This window comes from Stegodyphus dumicola, chromosome 6, assembly GCF_044657685.1.
Source record: "Stegodyphus dumicola isolate Sdum_Otavi_A_Nest chromosome 6, ASM4465768v1".
In the NCBI taxonomy this organism is placed as follows: Eukaryota; Metazoa; Arthropoda; class Arachnida; order Araneae; family Eresidae; genus Stegodyphus; species Stegodyphus dumicola.
The window spans coordinates 61719197-61741175 of record NC_140773.1 but is presented as its reverse complement, the minus strand read 5'-3'; the positions used below and the strand labels follow the sequence as shown (position 1 = coordinate 61741175).

Sequence of the window (21979 nt, the reverse complement as noted above, 5' to 3'; positions counted from 1 at the left end):
TCCTTTTAAGGCCAAGTTCTTTCTTATGCTTCGATATCCACTGTCAAAATAAACTACATAACTGCTTTCGCTACTATGTAGTTAAAGAATTTTTGTCACTCCTAAACTACATATTATTAAATACAGAATCAGTATATAATAATTCCTACATGTCTAAGTTCTATTTTTCTCCTCTAGATTTATAGACTGAGCCGAAGAGAATGAGTTGATATAATCTATGCTCGTTATAATGACATATGTCCTAAAAAAAAAGATCGCTATAATGACGGACTATAGTAATGGGAATGGATTTAGTGTATTCTTATCAGCCATGTAACATCAGCCCGAAAGAGGAATTAGTTCTGTTTCCGCGATTCTTCTTTCCATGTTTTTCAAAATTCTTCCTGTTCCCGCGAAATCGGAGAGTACAGTCCCCCTCCCACAGCTCCTCAGGAAATGTCACGATGAGTCATTAAGAAGTTTCTTAGGATGAATACAGTTTCTTTGTGAATAAATTTAGTCTTCGTTATATTGAAAACGTGTCTTTAGTTTAGGCTCCTCTCGAAATTTTTGATTTCATTCTATTTGTAATTCTGCTACAATATTAGCTGTTATCTCATGTTAATCAATATGGATGTTTTAGACATTATTGAAACTAAAAGGGGAAAAAAACTTTTAGCCCTTAATAAAGTCAGATTCCACAGATGCGGACCAGCACACAATCCCTGAGGACATCCTCGCGTTTGTTTCCTTTCGAGCCCTTTATAAAGGTTATCAATATCGAGTTCTGAATAGAAATAAGGAAAATGTAGTTTACTGAATTTGCATAAATGAAAGAATTAAAAACTGCAAAGGCGCAATTAAAACTAAAGCAGAAATCGTTTTAGAAGAACGAACGTCATTTTAGAACTTTGTTTTAGAACGAATTCTGAAAGATTTTATTATAACTCACCTTTATGCAGAATTTCGAAAGAATATTATTTTTTACTTTAGGAAACGATCTAAAAGTTCATTGCCAAAAATCATCGCAGAGTTTGAACATCTCTTTCCTTTTAAAAACAGTATTAGCCTCATTCATGCAAACATCTGAGATCGTAAATATTTTTCGATTATTTCTTTAAAAAAAATTTTTTTGGCTTTCCTACATTTCGGGAGAGGCCAATGCCCAGTCGGCCCCCCATTATGTAACCATGGAGGTAGGAAGTAAGTCGGAAATATAATGAACGTCGACTATGATTTATTTATTTATTAATCGATTGAAATATTTATCAATATTTACATTTATTTTAAATGAAAAATATTTTAGGTCAAAAAGGGGATGCACCTAGTCTCCGACGAGCCGAGAAAATAACCGGAAAGAAGGTGACGTTTTATGAATGCGATTTGATGGACAAGCCACGATTATCTGGAATATTCTCAAAGGTGCAGTAATCATTTTTATTTATTTTGCTTCGATTTGTGTTTTGAAGTTCTGCAACTCATGAGCACAATACTAAAATTATTATCTTAGAAAATGTAATCATTATTTTTTCCTTTTTTACCTGCAGCAGAATTTGATAGAGCAAATGTGCTACTTAATGGGACAGAATAATACTTTTATTGCCTTTGGTATAATTATTCTGTAATTAGTTTTGCCTCATACGAACAAGCGCTGATTTATAACTTAACTTATAATTTATGTTTCCTGACACGAGTCTTATTAATTTTCCATCACATCTTATGTGATAATATTTTATATTGTATGAAATAATTATTTTGTATTATATAAAATTTTTGGAAACAAAATTTGATCTTTTTGAAACATCCTGTATTTTATTAATCAGAACGTAACTGTTCCATTATTATTTCAGCATAAAATCGATTTTGTGATTCATTTCGCTGCAGTCAAAGCTGTGGGAGAATCGATGCAAAAACCATTGTTCTACTACAAAAACAACGTTGTGAGCACAGTTTATTTGCTTGAAGTAAGTAACATATCATTATATTTTATACCAAACGTAAAAAGTGATTATTTGTTAAAAATATTAAGAAATTAAAAGTTGGAAGGAAATTCAGTAATTCTGTAGAGATTTTCTTTCTCCTTATCGTGTGCTTTCATGGTGTAATTGGTACGTCCGACTAGTAATCGGAAAGTTCGGAGTCTGAATCCCGTCGAAGGTATTGCACATTTTCCCCGTCTCCTGCTCCAAAATTAAATGCTTATGATTTCTACAATTCTGCATGAATTGAATCTATCATCCAGGAAGCTAACGAATTTGTTTACCTGTTACCTACTGAATGAATGAAGTTTATTGAGTTAATTGACAATTAGAGATGGATGCAATAGTTTATCCAAGAACGTTCTCTAAAATGTTATTCTTACACGACAGTTATTACTTCAAATATTACTGTAGAGCAGGTAACTGCTAAAAGCTGCCAAATGCTTAATGGAATAAGAATCACAAGAAAAACGAAGCCTGTAATAAGTTACAACATACAGTATTATATAAGAGGGAATGCATGTATATGCCAGCCAGTTTTTTTTTTTTTTTTTTTTTTTTTAGAAAATACTTCATGACGAGTTTTATTTATAAGGCAGATTCATCTGATCTGTTTACTTCACCATATGTACTTTCTCGTGTATGTCATTGTATATGGAGGTAACTATTAAGTAACATCGAGCTTTGTGCAGTTATTCATGAAGGTACACATCTAGATACGATTTAACTCTTTTATTCAGCTTCATTGAAGATGTTGAAGGAATGCGATCCTATTTTCATTTACCAGGGTGAAACGCGAACACACTTTCTCAACATTTGTACGGGATATATAAATTTTCGCTTCTATGGACTATGGAATTGGGTTAGAGACCTACTCACTGGCCTTCAAGAAGCACGGATCTGACCAGCTAGATACGTTCTTTTGGGGTCATAATACACTCATGTCCATAAATTAAGGATAATGCCAGCTCCGGCAAATAAAGGTTCAGAAACAAAACAAACGAAAATTATTCATAAAGCCCATTTATTGAACAAAAAAGCTGGTGTGTATATGATACCATTCATAAAAACTATGATTTTTGCTCTCAGGAGCAATTACAAAAAATATCTCTATTACAAATACTTAACATTATATGGTTGGTATAATGGTTGTACATTGTATGTCTCCCAGACGACGAAATACAGTCCGTACAACGTCTAGGCATGCTGAGTATCAAATTATCAAGCTGATCTTGTGGAACATTACTCCACTCAGCAAGCAGTGCTCTCCGAAGTTCCGGTACAAATGTAGGAGGTGCTTGGCGGACTGCAATTCGTCGGCCAAGCATGTCCCACGCATGCTGTATCGGAGTCAAATCTGAGAGAATTTCCATCCCAAACAAGCAATCATACACCACCGTAACGGTGTGCCCACCTGCTGTACAGGTCATGTTATGCTGTTTATATATATATATATATATATATTATAAAAATTTTTTGTCAATATACATGCCTCTGAGCTATGTTCCTATGCAAGGCTATGTTATGTATGCCGTGCTGGCTATATGACGCTGTGTATTTTTGTCGTAAATCTGTGATATCAATATGTTATGTCGCATTACTATGTATATTATGTCTATGAGATGCTATGTTATGTCGCTACGCTATACCCATCTTTCATGTAGTTAAGTTACGTTGTGTATTTAATGCTGTAAATATGTAATCCTTATTCTATGCTATGTCACATGATGGTGCAATGTTAATGCTGTGTCATGTTATGTCTACGCTAAGCTATGATATGTCATCATGCAATGTCCACCTGTCGCATAGGTCATGCCACACTGAGAATTGTATGTTGTAAATATGTAACCACAATATGTTATGTCGCTATGTTTTATCTATGCTTAACTATGTTATGTTGCTATACTATATCCACCTGTCATGTAAGTTACATTACGTTGTGTATTTAATGTTGTAAATATGTTATGTCACTATGCAATGACTGTATTCTATACTATGTCCCATCGAATGCTATGCCATGTTATGTCTGTGCTGAGCTATGTTATGTCACCATGCAATGCTCTCCTGTCGTGTAGGTAATGCAACTCTAGGTATTTTATGTTGTAAACATGTTATGCTCTAGATGGAGCGGGTCCCGGACTATACCCGATTAGCCGTCCGGGTGTCCGGATCTGCTGTCACCTGTCATTCAATAATATCTTTGTGGTAGCGGGTACCTGCAGTCCTCCGTATGAAAGTCCGATGGGAATCAGACTGCAAGCTGAACCTGGACTCTTCGGAAAACATCACGCAAGCCCACTGTGACGATGTCCACATTGCAAGTTCTCTGCTCAAGGCTAAACGATGGCGACAGTGAGTTGCTGTGAGCGGAACACATCTGACGGGTCTGCGAGCACATAGACCAATCTGTCCCAAACGTCTGTACTCGGTTTGCCTTGAAATTATCGTACCTGTGGCTGAAGAAATAGGTCTGATGCTGTGCTCCGTCTGCTTCTTTTGGCAATTACTGCCAAATACCGATCGTCGTTAGGCATTGTAACTCTGGGGACGACCTGTACTGTAACGTCTACTGACATTTCCATCATTTTGGAGTCGTTGCTTAAGTCCAGAGATGATACTTTGGGCTATTTTCAGTTCCTCGGATACTTCCATCTGAGTACGCCCACATTACAGGCGGCGATAATTTAATTCTACCACGTAAAAAATCATTAACCTCTGTGTCATAACTATTCGGTTGTGGCACTGAGCGGCCTACAAAACGCTTATGAACAAGTTTACTTCTTTTCTACAATTTCTTATATACACTTCTCTTACACTCTCGCCATTGGAACGTAGTATCGGCGTCATCTGATGGCTTCCTGAAATTTGCATATTGTTCTTGAAAATGTGTGTGATAAATCTGCAGATGAAAGTTTTATTTTAGATTTCGATTTCCATGCGATTCTGAATTATCCTTAATTCATTTACATGAGTGTAAAATATATTTACTGTGACAAGGTATATTTTTCTGTATCTTAACACTGTAAATATATATATTCCGTTTGAAAGAAATAATCACGATAGCTGTTACAAACATTAACTCCAGAAGTTCTCCGAGTGATGGACTGACGAACTTCGTTTCTATATATGCTGTACTATTAATAACTCACACTTGAAAACATTGTAATGTGTTTCAGAATCTGTGTTAGTTATAAAGATACTTTATTTTGTATATCATCCTATAAACTAACATTACATTTATGTTTTATATACATATATATTTCAGACAATAATCTATATGATATTTAAACTTAGAGATATTAGATTATTACTTTTCTGTGGATTACAACTAAAATTCTATGCCAGAAGTCTTGAAATTGGATATTATCAATAGCCATCGATTCTCAAATAAAATTTTTCCTGCGCTTATTGCTTAGTGAGTTAAAACAATCACAGGTCAGAATTTCTCTGAAAAATTATAACAATTGTTGAATATAGAGGAGTGGCAACATGTCAGTGGTTCTGAAAACGCTTTATTACCATAAGTACAAATGCTTTGAATCCTTCAGTATAACCGCTTGCCAAGTTTACCACTTTCTGCTAAATTACTGGAAGATGTACACCATTAGCACATCCTCTTCTGCTGATCAATAGCAGTGGCCGGCCTATGAAGCGCGAATAACCTTCTCTTTGTTATCGTGCCCACCAGCGGCCGAGCGGTAAAGACGCTGAACACTGGTAGTTCGGTCCGAGGTTCGAATCCCGCGAACGGGCTGGCTGCATGGGCGTTTTCGTGGTTTTCCCCATGTGTAACGTGTATACGAGCCAGTTTCCCTTAGAAAGTCCTCCACGAAGGCATCCCTCCCCTTAGGCAGATAGCCCTAGTGTGCTTTGCCATAATTAAATACACCACCAACACCTCTTTGTTATCGTAATATATCTCTCGCAATGGTTCTTTCATTTTGGCGAAGCGATGTAATTACCACGAACTCGTATTTGGCCATTTTGGCGAGTGTTCCAATACTTTCCATTGCCACCATCGCGGGAGATCTGTGATAGCATTCGCGTTATGACAAAGCGCAGATGATAAGAATCATCACCAACAAGTGTAGTCTTTCTCTCCTCAGTGATAGTAAATGATGTGTCTGATGACGAATCGTCATGACAATGCGTGGTGCCATAATATCACAATCTCTTGCAACGTAGGCGATACGAAGTATTGCAATTCCCGCCATACCTACATGAATATAAGTCCATATACTATCTCTTGACCAAAATTAAAGAACCATCGCAAGGGATCCATAATGACTGAGAGGTGGTAAATCGTGTATTAAAGTGGTCACTGCAAAAACATCAACACAAGTGGACGCACCAATGGTATATGTCGCTTTCCAATAATTTGGTTTCAAGTGGTTGACATGGTAGGCGATCATATTGAACGAAAGTTTTTATATTCCTTTCCCAAAGTAAAACAAGTTTTTTTTAAATTGAAGAATTCGTTTTAAAATCCTACGAATTTTTACTATAGAATCTCGATAAAATAAATTAATACTCGGGATTTGCCGAATCTTGAGAAAGCTAAAAGTTCAAAAAAGCTGAGTCACTAAATGTTATTGCATAAAAGAAATAAAATAAAAGAACGATACTAACAGGTTACTAAATCTCATCCAAGGTCTTGAAGAATTATCTTACAACTCAGCAAAGTTATTGCCAAAGGATAAATAAAACATGTCGCGTAAAGCGGAAAAGAGACATTCATGATTATTCAACTCTGAGATGGTTTTGAATTCTGAATGAAGCAAATGGATTTTTTCTCTTTTGCAAAAGTACGTGTACATTAAGTCGTTGTTGTACCTCTAAAGTTAAATGTACTAAATGGAAAAGCAGAGACTTTAGTTTATTTCAATAGTTCTTAATTTAATAAATTTATATCCCAAGTGTGAAAAAAATTATGGTAGAAGAGGATCCAAAATTTGATCATAAGTGTTTGCCTGTCATATAATGAAAGAAAGTTTTAGTTATTATCAAAAAAATTATGAACACTTTAGTCTTCCGTAAAAATACTCAATTCTGTTAACAGGACTCCCTGAATTTTCGCTGAAGATTGTTTCAATTATTCAATTGCTCGTTTCTCCTCAAATTTTGCCAGTTGTAAAATTTCATCTAAAAACTTAATTTTCATGATATTCATTCTTGCTGTCTTTTATTTTAGTGCTTCTTAAAAAGTTAATTGGTTTTACATTTCCGATTTTTGCTTATAGTTCGTAAAATTCAAATATTATTTCATTAATACCATTAAAATAAAATTATTTGAAAGAAAATATTTTTTTTTCTTTTACAGGTGATGAAGGAACACGGAGTTTACAATATGGTTTTCAGCAGTTCGTGTGTGGTATACGGTAATCCCCAGTATCTTCCCATAGACGAAGCACATCCAATCGGTAATGTCACTAACGTGTACGGGCGAACAAAATATGCTGTAGAGCAAATGTTGGCTGATATCTGCAGAGCAGAAAAGGTGAGTTCTGAAACTAAAATTTAAAATTCACTCCTCTGAAATATTGAATTTTTCCAAGATTTCTCCTAATTAAGTCAATACAGAATTTCTCCTGTAAACCATTTTCCCCGAAATTAGCATTTCAGCAAATTACGAAGACTACGAAGCAACTTACCTAAAAGGTGTCGATAACTTTATGCCGAAGGTGGTTTCAGTTTGCTACTCTGACTAGTACAACTTGCGAAAACCTTTACTTGCATAGCTGTTGGCATAAAGGTGCCAATATGTTTATGGCAGTTACTTTTTTCTAAATAGAAACTTAACGTCATAAGAATGCGAGCTTTTTTTTTTCCCCTGGAAGAATTTTGTCTTCACGAACAGTGGCCAATTTCCAAACAATTTTTCTAGGAAAACTTTTTATTTAAATTACAAACCCAATAGATATCCTGTAGTTTTTTTTGGGAACTCGCACTTCACCTTGGATGATTTTCTAGTGCTAGAACTCCGAAATTGAAATACCTTCAACTGGTCGATCATAAAGACCTTTAATGTTTTTGGTAGTTCCAAACGGAATATCAGTCTGGGGACAGCAAAACATCAAAAGAATTAAGTTCATGTGAATACAAGAGCTGAGAGAAAAATGGATGTATTTTCAGCCAAGGATGCCATACGGAAAGCGCCATGTGACTGGGAGCATTGAGTCATGATTTCTCATTCTCAGTTCGTTCATTAAAACTTGATAAACAATTTGTGTGGTTTTAGCTTTCCTATGATTAATCTCATTGTCAATCAACTGTCCGACCGCAGTTTTCTTCAGATTTTCATCATTTCTTTTTGTTGAAGACCTCGCTGAGTGAGGATCATCTTTAGTTAATCCTCCGCCTTCTGAAAAGACTTTAAATATTTGAAAAAGCTGTGCTGTCGAGAAAGCAGAGTTTCCGTACATCTATTTTATAAACATTAGTCGCCTTGAGCCCCAGTTTGAAATGAAACTTCATGAGGCATCCTTACTAAAAACTCAGATGACTAACTTTCGTGATGCGCTGAAACGATGAATCAAAACGAGATTGACGCAGCACATAGGAACACTTTAAAGTTGCAACTTGAATTGAAGCTATATGAGCGGTTGACCTTGCTCCCCTGTGTATAATAGCCGTATAGGCCGCTGTGTGATCAGTAACATTACTTTAGTTCCAGGCCTCTTATGGCGAGGCATCGCTAGATATTGGACTTCACGTGTTCTGTATTAAAACACTAATTTTTATTACAACGATTTTAGATCAAAATTTAGACGCTGAATGAGGGGGCAGGAAAGGAAAAGAAAAAGATATGAATTATGGCCGAGCCACGAGAAAAAGGTTTCCCCTTCGCATTTATTTTCTTTGTTACCACAAACAAAAACTGCTGTGTGCTTTCGCAGTGCTTATTATTTCCTTTCTGAGCGTATTGTTTACTTCTTCAACAATTAAGATTTCTGAGGGTAATTCTGTCTATACTTAGACTTTTATATTCGTCGAGAATGGTGTAAGAGAATGATGGGGTGAACGGAATGGTGCTACGGGCTGTGCGTACTGTGAGGGAGGATATTGATACAAATTAGGATTGTGAAGAGCAACGATAGTCATGCTATAATATATGCTAAACGGTTTGCTTGACAAGATTTTCAGTTTTGCTGGGAAAAAAATACTCGTATAATAAAATAAAATAAAAATCTGAAAGGTTTCGGATTTTAAATTACGTCCAAAGGGGCTTTTTTTTAACGTTTTGCGAGTTACATTTATTTATTAAATATCATGTTCTTCGCACTTAAACCATAAAATTCAGTTCAACAGCAATATCTCAAAATAATTTTAAAATGAGCGTATCATTAGAATTTCCGATAGTTTCGCGCGCTGGAGATAAAAAGACCTTCCACCGCCCTTCCCCGTAGAGTGTTGCCATTGCTCGCTTTTAAATCGTTGAGTTTTTTAATCAAAAATTCCTTAAAGTTTTACAAAATATGAAATAGATAATAAAACAAATTCCAAATTTGGGCTTCCAAATGTCCATATTCGTGTGGAAACGTAAGTTATTCAAAATTGGATGGCTCTAGGTGCCGTTGTTTTAACACAATGCGAGAAACATACACACATTTATGCAGATTCTTCATTATTTAATCTCTTTAAATATAGCACAGGGCGATAATATTTGGTTGCAACAATTTGAAAAGTGAATCGGACATTTATAGTGCCGACGCAAGACGCCAAAACGAAAATAATAGTCCTTCAGGGCAAACTGCCCCTTTGGACCCCCCCCCCAAAACATGTGTAACAGACAGTAAAGTAGATGAAGTTTACCGAATTGGTTGTTTTTGAAATGCATGGGATTTTATTATTCCAATTTCAACTTCCCCCGCATTTCGTAAATACCCTTTCCCATAATTAATGAATTTTTAATATAAAATTCACAGGTTAGGTTATTTAATTACGACAAAGCCTCGAGGGCTATCTGCCTAAGGGGAGGAATGCCTTCGTGGAGGACTTTCTAAGGGAAACTGGCTCGTATACACATTGCACATGGGGAAAACCACGAAAACACCCATGCAGACAGCCCGTTCGCATAAAATTCATAAGATATAATTTAAGCAACACAACGTAGGTGAAAACAAAAAGGATGACATTAGATAGCGATATATACAAGATAGTGATATTTTAAACATTGATATTTTCTATGATAATTTTTAATGTGAGCGAAAACAAAGTTTGCAATAATTTATCACATCTCAGATGCAGATTGTTTGTAGGAAACAGCTAAATTACATGCTAAATAAGGCCTTCCGCCACTGAAAGCACAGCTGAACACATGTTGTTTCCTTATTTCTGGCCGTTTGTAGAAGAACTGCAAAAGGTATGAAATCAATACCTTTGATATCATTAATAATATTCTGCTTCAAATCCTATATTATACGCTTTAGAACACTGGAGTTCTACTCTACACGACACAGATTATTGGAGGATTTGGATTTCTAAACCGAATGATACATGCCTAGGACACTGACATTCTACCCTACCTGACACTGACTAAATAATCTGAAGCAGAATACTACCGACGAAATTACTTGCTGCCAACTAATGGCCAGAACATGGAATCCTTATACTCCCTAAAAACTGAGGCTTCTTCAGAAACGTTTGGAAATCTTTAATATATTAGTTGAGCTCAGTCTTTGGAAGAAGCAACACTGATGCATTTGTGCCTTCAAGTTAGCTAATTTTTTCGGTAAATTTGTTGTATCTCAGATTAAGTAAGTTGTTACTAACTCTATTCTCTTTCACATGAAATGCGTATTAAAAATAAGTTTTAAACGAACACCTTGCAGATCAGGTTTCATGATTTATATTATAGTTCATCTAATAAAAATATAGCAGTGTTCGTTAGTTAATAAATTGCTATCGAATTAGCAATATTACATAAATATCCATATAGATACCTTAAAATTCAATACCTTACAGAAAAGAGAGAACATAATTTTGAATGTTTATTAACCTAAACGTTAACTTTAAAATTAGGTATTAAGTCTATACTCGCAATAATGGCCATAATTTCTTTTACGCATAATGCTAACTTTATGAGCTGAATATTTTATGTGGAAACCAAAATTATCTGGCTTTTTTTATTACATAAGTACTTTTAAAGCACGATAGTAATTTTCATGAGATTTTCGAGTTCCCTCTTCTTAGACCCCTTTGAAATTTTACTAAATACTGACTACGTATTTAGAATTTATTAAAGAAAAGTCGTCATAAACACTATATAATACACAGGAAAGCTATAGCACAGAAATACCTTAACCCTAACTCAGAACTCGGTATTAAATTTAGGAATCAATTAATATAAAATACTGTCTAGAACAATATTTCCATTTTTGTTTTATCATTATCGAAATAGCACTAAACTTAGATCATTGGAAAAAAAAAATCTTTCTATGTCACATTGTTGTGAGACATATAACTTCAGCGTTAAAATACTATATTCACTGAAACTTTGGAATAGACATTCTTAATATTAGTTACACTAATACTTTCTAAATTGCGTTTTCTTCTTCTTTTTTTTTTTTTTTTTTAGCAATGGAATATCATTTCTTTAAGGTACTTTAATCCTGTTGGTGCTCATCCTTCTGGTTTAGTAGGCGAAGATCCTACAAGACCATTCACCAATCTCATGCCTTTCATTGGCCAAGTGGCAACTGGCAAAAAAGAGGAACTAATCATCTATGGTGGAGATTACAATACTGAGGATGGAACAAGTAAATAATTTCAAATTTTTAAAAATAAAATAATGAAGAAAACTAGTTTCTTATATATGAGCTGAAAATTTAATAAACAACCAAAAGTTTTCAAAATTCATATGAAATTTGAAAGTAGAGAAAATATAATTTTTATTAAACTATCTTTTGTGTTCATTTAAAGTTATATTTTATTACAAAATATATTTGAAACCGTAAAGAAACGAACTGCAGTCGAGAAAATCAGTATGCAAATGACATTTGAAGATTTCACAAATAATTAAATTTCAGCGCCAATAATTTTATAGAGCATATTTTGATCACATGAACGCTTTAGTAGTTTAGTGTTGGCAATAGTAGATAAGAGGAGGCATATGTAGGCGATGTAGACACTCAAAATGCTCCAGACATGCAAGTACTAGACATACCTGAACAGTCAGGATAGTAGATACGACCGGACCAATGGCTACATCTTCATTAATTTTGATGGCATTTGACATTCTACAATATTAAAGAGTATTGTTCAAAACAGACTGGAAGAAGCTAAAATAAAGCCTATATATCCATTAAGGAATCCACTACTGATTTCCGACATAGGAAAAGCCGTCAGGACTGGTTCTGTATTGTCTTCCGAACAATGTTCGTCTGGAAGCATTTTTTCTTCAGCGACGAATCCCCCTTCTTATTCAATGATGAAGACCACCATATGCATGCATGGTGAAATGGCAAGTGGGTACTTTTCCGTTTTGCCGGCGCAAATGATAAAGTCGCAAATAACGGTACAACTGATTCCAAACGGAATATCTCCGCTGGTAACCTTTTACGCTTCATTTTCAAAACAAGTTGCAGCAATTTCTTATCAGATTGATTGTGTCTTTCAATAATGGCATACAATTACATAGAATTTTTACAAAAGATAATTAAATTTTATACCCTAAGCCCATTTGCGGTAATTAAGTCAATTAGGATACAATCACACCGCTCACCCGAAGGCAAAATATAAAAAAGGCAAAATTAAGGGTTAAATTCATCAATTCTAATGAGAATGCACTAGCGAAGTAAAACGCTGCGGTTTTACATAATTTCTGAGTAAGCTATTCGTACGAATTGAATAATTCTTGCATTTAAACTTGTATTCCAAATTGAGATTTAACTTGAAATTTATGTAGATAATTACTGAGAGAATTATAATTTTGTAGCGTAGTTTACGCGAGATCAGATAACTTTGGGTCACGTGGTAGGAACCGGCGAATTAGGATGTTGAAGCTTGAAAGCATAGTAAATGCTTAAATTAATATCCTTTTACAAATTTATTGTCTTTATTTATTGGCTTTTTACAAAATTTTAAATCATATTAATATGTTTATACCTTCAAAATAAAAAAACTAAATTAACTAGAACTAAAATTTTTTTATGTATATACAGTGGTGGAGAAAATTGTGGACACTTTTGGAATTTTTTGTTTTTGAACGTTGTATGCTTATAGAAAATGTTACATTTCTCAAAATACAAAGTTTTAAAGAGAATTTATTACTGAATTCAATACAAAACACAAAATTCAATTATTTGCAATACAAAAAAAAAGTTATATGTACTATAATATAAATAAAAAACACAGTTATGAAGTGGTTTGTAATGTCTAGCTTTCCTAGCCAATCACTGTTCTTGTTCTGAGAACCAATCAAATGTTAGTAACTGCCAGTAGAAGCTGACATCATGTTTACACTTGAAACAATTCATTATTTTGCTTTGTTCTGTAGAAGGAGGACCTGTTTCTTATACACTGCAATTACAAGTAGGAATTTTTGTAAAAATTTTTAATATTTAGTCAAGAAGCAATGACATCAAATAAAAGAGTAGATTGGACACCTAGAAAGAGATGTAATTTTATTGTGTTACGAGAAAGTGGTCTTTCCTATGCTGAAATTGCAAGACAGGTGGGTGGTTCAGTGACTACATCTGGAGTCCGAAAGTTTTGTTTACGATATCAAAAGACAAATTCAATAAAAAACAAAGAAGGAAAAGGCCGAAAAAAATTCACCACATCTAGTGATGACAGAAGAATCAAAAGACTATGTTTCTAGGATAGAAAAATGTCATCAGCGGCCATCAGAAGTGACCTGAATGATACTGGTGTTTCTGTCAGTTCAAGAACAATCAGGAGAAGATTAACAGGTGTTGGACTGAGAGGTAGAATTCCACGAAAAAAGCCTTATCTCAATTTTCAGCAACGAAAAAAAAAAAAAAAAAAAAAAAAAAAAAAAAAAAAAAAAGACTACAGTGGGCAAAGGAACACATTAATTGGACAGATGATCAGTGGTCACAAGTTATATGGAGTGATAAAACTAAGATATCGTTATTCGGTAGTGATGGGCGAAAATATGTAAGACGTAGAATAGGAGAAGAGCTACATCCTGACTGCATTCAAGCAACTGTGAAGAACCCAGTTAGTGTTATGATTTGGTCATGCATGTCAGCAGATGGTATTGGTCGCCTTCATGTCATCGATGGGACACTGAATGCCAGAAAATACGTTGACACTATTCTAGAACCAAAACTTCTACCTTCCATCAGAGATCTCTTTCCCAACAATGCTTCGTTTATTTTTCAGCAGAATTCTGCTCCTTGCCACACGGCCAAAATATCGAAAGAGTGGTTTCGTACAAAGAGCATTAAATTCTTGTCATGGCCAGGAAACAGTCCTGACCTCAATCCTATCGAAAATTTGTGGCACCGTTTGTAAACTCTTGTCCGAATGACGTGCCCATCAAATAAAAAGGAACTAATTGAGGCTATAATTGTTTCATGGCATCATGTAATAAGGAAAGAAAAGCTTAAAACTCTTGTCAGCTCAATGAAACGTCGATGTGAAGCTGTAATCAAAAATAAAGGGTACCCTACTAAGTACTGATAACTCACTGCAATTATCACTATCTAATGTATATCGATATCTATTATCGTTTAACTTTTTTGTATTGTAAATAATTGAATTTTGTGTTTTGTATTGAATTCAGTAATAAATTCTCATTAAAATGATATATACAAGTTTGCATTTTGTGAAACGTAACGTTTTCTATAAGCGTACAAAGTTCAAAAACATAAAAATTTCCAAAAGTGTCCACAATTTTGACCACCGCTGTACTGTATGCTGTCGCCAACAAAGTCTGCTTGGCGCGATTTGCGCCAGCGAAACGGAAAAGTACCAGGAAGGGTTCTGATCTCACATTTGTTGTAATTGTAGGATTCTGGCCCAAAACCTTGAAGGTTATGCCATTTTCTTGTCAAGTAGCGTACAAGTGAGCGGGACTTAAGAATTTCACCATCGATCTTACAGGTACAGTTTCACCGCAGTAACTGTGCGGCTGCTTTCCAATTTTGATAGACAGTACCCCGGGCAACGATCCGAAGATCTCCCACCTATCTTTCCTTAGCCCCAAACCACTCGAGAAGATTTTCGGCTCTCCAGTATTTTGAGTTCCAGCATGCCGAACGACCCTCTACATTTATAACCATCATCAACCTACATTTATAACGATTCAGGGGCTCGAACCCGGACCCATGTCGCACGTGTTAGAACAGTCCGGGCACCATTTGTTGCTGTAGCCGATCTACTCTAGTTAAACTGCAAGGCAGTCTGATGGCTTGCATGTTTATCGATGACATTCTTCAGTTGATTCTGCTTATGTCAGGTTTCATGTGCCCTACGGCCATATATTGCATAATTTTCTAACCTGTGCCTTCAAAGATTTAATATACTTCCATAGCCTTTTATGCTTCCAAACATATCACCATCCGGAAAACATCTGGAACATACATAGCAGGCTAATGCATCTTTCTTAGAACACTATTGAATTAGCTGACTCGTTACAAAATAGTATAGGCATAGGCTTATTAAGGCATGGGCTTATTGATCAGTTAATTGATTATGAAAAAGCAAGCGAAATCATGTACTTTAAGAGGAATGCCTTGATGGGTAAGTTTCTTATGAAACTGACGAGAAATCATGTTAAATATGGAAAAACTTCCATGCACCTAGGCTAGTTATAGGGTGCCGAACAATCAGTGTGAAGCGATTTTATTTACTCAACCATTGTTTAAAATATCAGGAAGATTTTATTTATCTGAATAATATGTTATTTTGAAACTAAGCGGGACTGATTAATTTTTGCTATTTTAACAAATACTTAAACCTAATATAAAATGTTAAGGTAACTTTTCATTTAAATTAACACTTTTTGCTCCTTTTTAATTTAAAATCAAATCAATGACAAAAATTATTTTCTTCTCTCAGTGATGGCTGATCTTTAAAGGTTTTATTGTGCACATAATTCTGAGCGAGTAGTTCTTCCTGTGTTCAGATACTGGAATAAATACGAACAATTTTTTTTTTCCATGAAATGCATAATCTCACCTAGCGCATGATTTATTGTAAAATATTTTATCTAGTATGAAAGTACGTCTACTATTACATTTTACTATATCATTCGTATCATTCGTGAATCGAAAATCAGCCAGGTTATTTTCCATTTGGAATAGATGCATGATATTTGTTGTACAGCGATTTTGTATTACTTGCATTAAAATCAAAACTATAAACACATTCTTGGAATGGGAAAGAATTTTCAGTCGTACGTGCTTGAGTTTTACAGGAAAATGTAGTCTGCTGGCTTAACCTATTTGTAATTATTAATATTCATTCCATCGAGAAACTGTTAAACTAAAAACTACTAATTAGAAAGCTGTTGCGTAACTTGCCATGGAAGCTAATTAAGTGAATGAAAAAAGAAAAGAAAAAGTCAACTTGGAAAAGTAAAAATAAGAAGCCATAACACGTTAACGCTCTACTTCTTTTTCTCCCTTCAAACTGAGTGTGATGATTTGGAAACCATTAAATTAAGGATGCAGTAATAAGTACATTCTTCTTTATCATAACTGCGCGGTCTTTTCGCATCCGTTTTCTGGCTTAATGAAGCGGAAATACTCTCCCATTGAGCTATCACATGCTTACAGCTGTCATGTTACTAAAAGTTCAGAAACTCTGAACTTTTAGTAACTGAAGCTGTATCTTATGAATTCTAATTAGCCAACTCAGTATATAGTTAATTTGGCAAAACAAAAATATTCGGACACGCGGAATTTCTTTTCAGTGCATATGCGGTATTTCTTTCCAGTGCATAACTTTTACCTTTAAATTAAAACTGGCTGAGTGAAATATCTGTTTTCTTTTACTTATGGAATGAGAGGTCTTCTCTTCCATAAAACATCTCTGTTTGGAGTTTAACAGGAAGGTAACAGAATTACGCGACAACTAACCTTATCCAAGCAGTAAGAGAGTGTGATCCATGATGGCCAAAAGTAAGAAAACAGGCAAAAAAAAAAAAAAAAAAAAGAGCTGTAAAAAAATCCTGGAGGAAGTAGACCGTGGTGTATTAAAGAAAAGCCGACTGTGGGACTTCAGTTTGCGTATAGGTTCGGTAGCCCTGGCGTATGAATCTGCGTCCCCTTGTTGGGCTCCATGGTGGGTGGGGCGGTCGGACCCGAATCTTTTTCCATTTAAATATGAATACTGTGATACCTTCCTGATTCAACAATGTACACGATACTCTGATTGTGACCAAAAGACTAAGAAACCACATAGAAAGCACTGAATCAGATGTATTTTGTCCACCTTTCTTAATTATAACCAGCTCTCAAGAATTGAAAAAATGTCACCCTAATAAACAAACATCTTTTGTCTTCTGTAAGAGAACTGAAAAATATTAAGAGACTTCGGTCTGGAGACCTTTTGATAGAAACTGTGTTCGGAAAGCAGTCTAATAGTCTTTTGAAACTAATTAAATTAGGACAAGCAAACCTTTAAATTAATCCACATAACACTCTGAACTTGTCCCGAGGAACAATCTCTGAAGTAGACTTACTATCAGTAACTGAAGAGGAATTCGTTAAAGAGTTGGCAGAGCAAAACGTGTGTGGTGCTCGTAGGATCAAAATACGGAAAGACGGTCAACTTATGTCCACTAAACATGTCATACTTATTTTCAAGTCTTCTAACTTGCCTAAAAACATCAAAGCTGGATACCTAAACAGTTCAGTCAGGCCGTATATACCGAATCCAATGCGTTGCCTCCAATGTCAGCGCTTTGGACATGGAAAGACCTCTTGTCGCGGTAGCCCCACGTATACTCGATGTTCCATCGCAGGTCATGCCATTGAAGGCTGCTCTGCTGCTCCCTTATGTATAAATTGTAATGGCGAGCACTTAGCTTTTTCAAGATCATGTCCGAAATGGCAGACAGAAAAACAAATTCAAAACATTAAAGTTACACAAAAAATATCATTTGCAGAAGCCAAAAGACTTGTTCTCTCTAATCAGCCAAGACCTAATAAATCTTATGCATCCGCAACAGAATCATTCAGATCAATATCAACACAAACCACAATAACTGCACAGAAAAAAGAACTAGCAATGACAGAAGATCCTAGAAACCAAAAATCAGGAAAAAAGACTGATGTTGAAAGTAGTATGCCGGTGACTGCGTTCAAAGGAAAACAGAATGTCCAACAAAACAAACATAAAGATGTTATCAAGGAGAAAAATAAGCAAAAACCCAAGACCCCCAGCCAACGTTCTATTGTTAGCATGAGTTCAGAACGCCTAGACGACTCAGACGAAATGGACGTTGAGCAAGGGTTATCCCTTCCTGAACATCTTTTGCCTCGAAAGTCAAAAAAAAAAAAAAAACAACACCGCCAAAAAAAAGCATCCATTACAGGGGCGTAGCTAGAGGGGGGCAAGGGGGGACATCTGTCCCCGGGCGCAGAATCCAAGGGGCGCCAAATTGATGTTACGACATTTTAGAATTAAATATTTTCTATTCTTGGCAAGCAGTAGGGGGCGCGAAATCTTCAGTTACCCCTGGGCGCTGAAAACCCTAGCTACGACTCTGATCCATTATAAGTACATTTATTTCTTGGAATTTCCCGGTTTTCCGTCAAAACCTGGATTATATCAAGGATTTAATCAACATCTATCAACCTGCCTGCTTTGCACTTCAGTAGACATGTTAAAACCAAGCAGACATGCTAAGATACGGAGATAGACCAGAGTAAGGAAGGACAACTCATCTGTGGATCGTGCTTGTGGTGGTGTGGGCCTTATCGCCTTCCACAATCACCCATACACCGCTCTCCCTTTGACGACGTCCCTTCAAGCTGTGGCGATTCAAATTGATTTACGTTTTTCAATTTCAGTATGCACTATTTATTTACCCCCACATGCGTATGTAGATCAGCGAGAGTTGGACAGAATAATAGAGCAGCTCCCAGAATCGTTTTTCCTTTTAGGTGATTTCAATGCACATAGTACCTTATGGGGAAGTAGGGACACTAATTCAAGGGGCCGGCAGATCGAACAATTAAAGGAAGATCATTCCATTTGTCTCCTTAATAATGGAGAATACACCTACTTTCATCAGCCGACTAGAACATTTCTTGCAATTGATCTGGTTCTTTGTTCTCCATCTCTATTACCTTTTTGCTCTTTCAGTGTAGGGGAGAATCTCAACGATAGTGACCATTTCCCATGGATTATAAATATTACAGGAAAGTCAGTGATCTCAAGACAAACATGCTTACTTTACGATAAAGCTGATTGGGATCTTTTTGCATCTTGTGCTGTGCTAACTGAAGAAATGGTTGACGATATGGACGTTAATGTAGCAGTAAAAATGGTCTCTCATACTATTGTACAAACAGATGAACTCTGTATTCCGAAGTCCTCGACAAAATTCCCTAAACCCTGGTGGAACAGTGATTTTCATGAAACTTCGAGAGAGCAAAAGAAATCTTGGCGTATTTTTCGCCGATATTCAACACTGGCAAATCTTCTGTCCTTTAAAAAAGCTAAGGTGAATGCAAGAAAAGTGAGGCGGCAAAGTCAGAGAAAATCATAGTCAGCCTACGTGTCCACTATTACCTCCTCAATGTCTAGCAAACAGGTTTGGGAAAGAGTCCGCAAAGCCTCTGGACTATATAATGATTATTCCTTTTCTGTTCTAGAAAAAGATGGAAAGTTGATAAGCACTAGAGAAGAAATAGCCGTTGGTTTAGTTGATACATTTCCTGCTGTATCTGGCAGTAGCAATTACTCAAAAGAGTTTGTCCACAAAGATGCGCTTGGAAAGGACTCAAATCGACTTTTCCCATCCTAATGCAGAATTTAAGCGATTTAGTAGCAACCCGAAAGCAGGAAATTTCTCATCTTTTTACAGATTAAAAAGAAAAAATACAGTTAAGTTGGAGAATTAAAATAAAATTTCATGTTTACAAGCGATTAATAAGTAGTGAACTTAAGGAGTAACACATACACCGTATGTTGCTCTATTTAAATTCAAAATCAGCCGAACAATATCACATGTTTGTCTTTCTTGTTCATACCATTATCATAGCTCTGAGATCTCTAGAGTTATTAAGCTGAAGATTTTTGGTTTAAAAAATTAGAGCAATAAAACCGTTAACCCTTGGCCATTAGAATCTTTGATTTCCAGATAATCTGTGAACGTTCTTCAGATCTGAAAGTGTTTCTGATTATTTCAACATATTTTACTGTCAAAAATTTTTGCTTCTTAAAGCTCAAATCCAGCGTGCAGAGAAGGAGGATCAAAGATCTGTCCTTGACGATTCAGCATTTTGCTCAATGTTTAGTTTTCTTCTACTCAAAATAATATTCTTAGACAAATAATGAACGTGTTTCATTTGTCTCATCGCAGTTCGTTGGAAATGCTTCTGTACTGCAGATATGTATTGTCAATATAAAGGATCAACCTGTTCAAAAACATTTCAACTACCTTCTTCAAACAACTGATAATTCTGCTTAGAGCAAAGCCATTTTGACAAGAATTATGAATTATCATCAATCCCTTTAGAACATTCTTCCGATTACTAATCTTTACCCTTCCACTATTTTTCTGTATAATACTATAATACCATGCTTCTTCCTTTTAAATACCTCCTTTAAATAGAGAGATGAGGGTATAATATTTAAATACTGCTTTGTGTCGTAGGCGAAGGATCGCAAAAACACCTCAATCGCGTCAAAAAGGAAGCGCAAGCCATGAGTTTATTGTTGAGCAAATCTGAACTTACGAGTTCATATTTTTGTTGCGAAAGGTGAGGTTCGGTGAGTTCGGTGTATAATAACTGAAAGCTGAAGTTATTTATTTCTTTAAAAAAAAGTTTCTTCCATTTTATTGCAATGATTTTATGAGTTTATTTTTGTTATTATTATTATTAAATAGGTTTGTGCCCCCTTTATTGCGAGGCATAATTTTATTTTTGGAACTGATTCTGTAGTTTTTACCTAAAAATTGTAATTGGTTATCTAAAAATTCTGTTTTGATTGTTTAATTTTGTTTTGAATCTCTGCTGTTATAGTTACTTGGCTTCCATATGTTAACTAGTCATCGAGTCATTTCCCGATTTATCTTAAGTAATAAAATACCTGCAGTTCATTTGAGGATCTCGCGTATTTCAGTATTATCATTAATCCCTCCCTTTTTGATTTATTTGTAAGCCTAATTAAAAGAAATGAAAAAATCAAAGACTAAATGAATATATAAGAAGATCAGACGGAAGGGAAAAATTAGAAAATAAATTTACGAATTCATATTTTTGTTGCGAAAGATGAGTTCGGTGTATGGAGGTTTATAACTGAAACCTGAAATTATTTATTTCTTTAAAAAATGTTTTCAGTACTCCAATTACACGTTCTGTTGCAAACTTTTGTTTCATATTGCTAAAAGAATCTGGTCTATGATTTTCAGAATTCATGTGATTAACGCTTCCAACTAATTTCCACTGGAAGCAGAAAATCTTATGGGCATTTCGCGAGCTCGAATTCTAGAGTGCATGTGTAATGGGCAAGTTGTTGACATCTCAGTCAGATTTTCGACCAATTCTAGTTGCTTGCACATGGGCAAATTTGAAGAGCTTCTTAGCAGGTACCGAAGATTCTACATATTCTTTACATTACATTGAATGCATTTTTCATTTTCAAAATTTATACAGCCTACTTCTGCTCCAAATAAGTTTCCAAATACTAATTTTTGCTTTTGCTTTCATAAGTACTATCATTTAAAAACTGATTATGAAAATCGGATCATTTTCTAATGTTTTCCTTCCGTCTTATCTTCTTATATATTCATTGTCTTTGATTTTTTTCATTTCTTTTAATTAGGCTTACAAATAAATCAAAAAGGGGAGGGGTTAATGATAATACTGAAATAC

General features: G+C 35.2%; 1 protein-coding gene across 2 annotated transcripts in view; it reads left to right on the top strand.

Moving 5' to 3' along the window:
- Positions 1-21979, top strand: part of LOC118197325 (UDP-glucose 4-epimerase-like) — a 61398-nt gene that overhangs the window by 17053 nt on the left and 22366 nt on the right. For both annotated transcript variants that reach the window (XM_085818353.1, XM_085818354.1), the window contains 4 exons: positions 1286-1401; positions 1830-1943; positions 7279-7455; positions 11536-11716. In XM_085818353.1, the coding sequence (XP_085674479.1) occupies positions 1286-1401; positions 1830-1943; positions 7279-7455; positions 11536-11716 (588 nt within the window). The remainder of the gene's footprint in view (positions 1-1285; positions 1402-1829; positions 1944-7278; positions 7456-11535; positions 11717-21979) is intronic.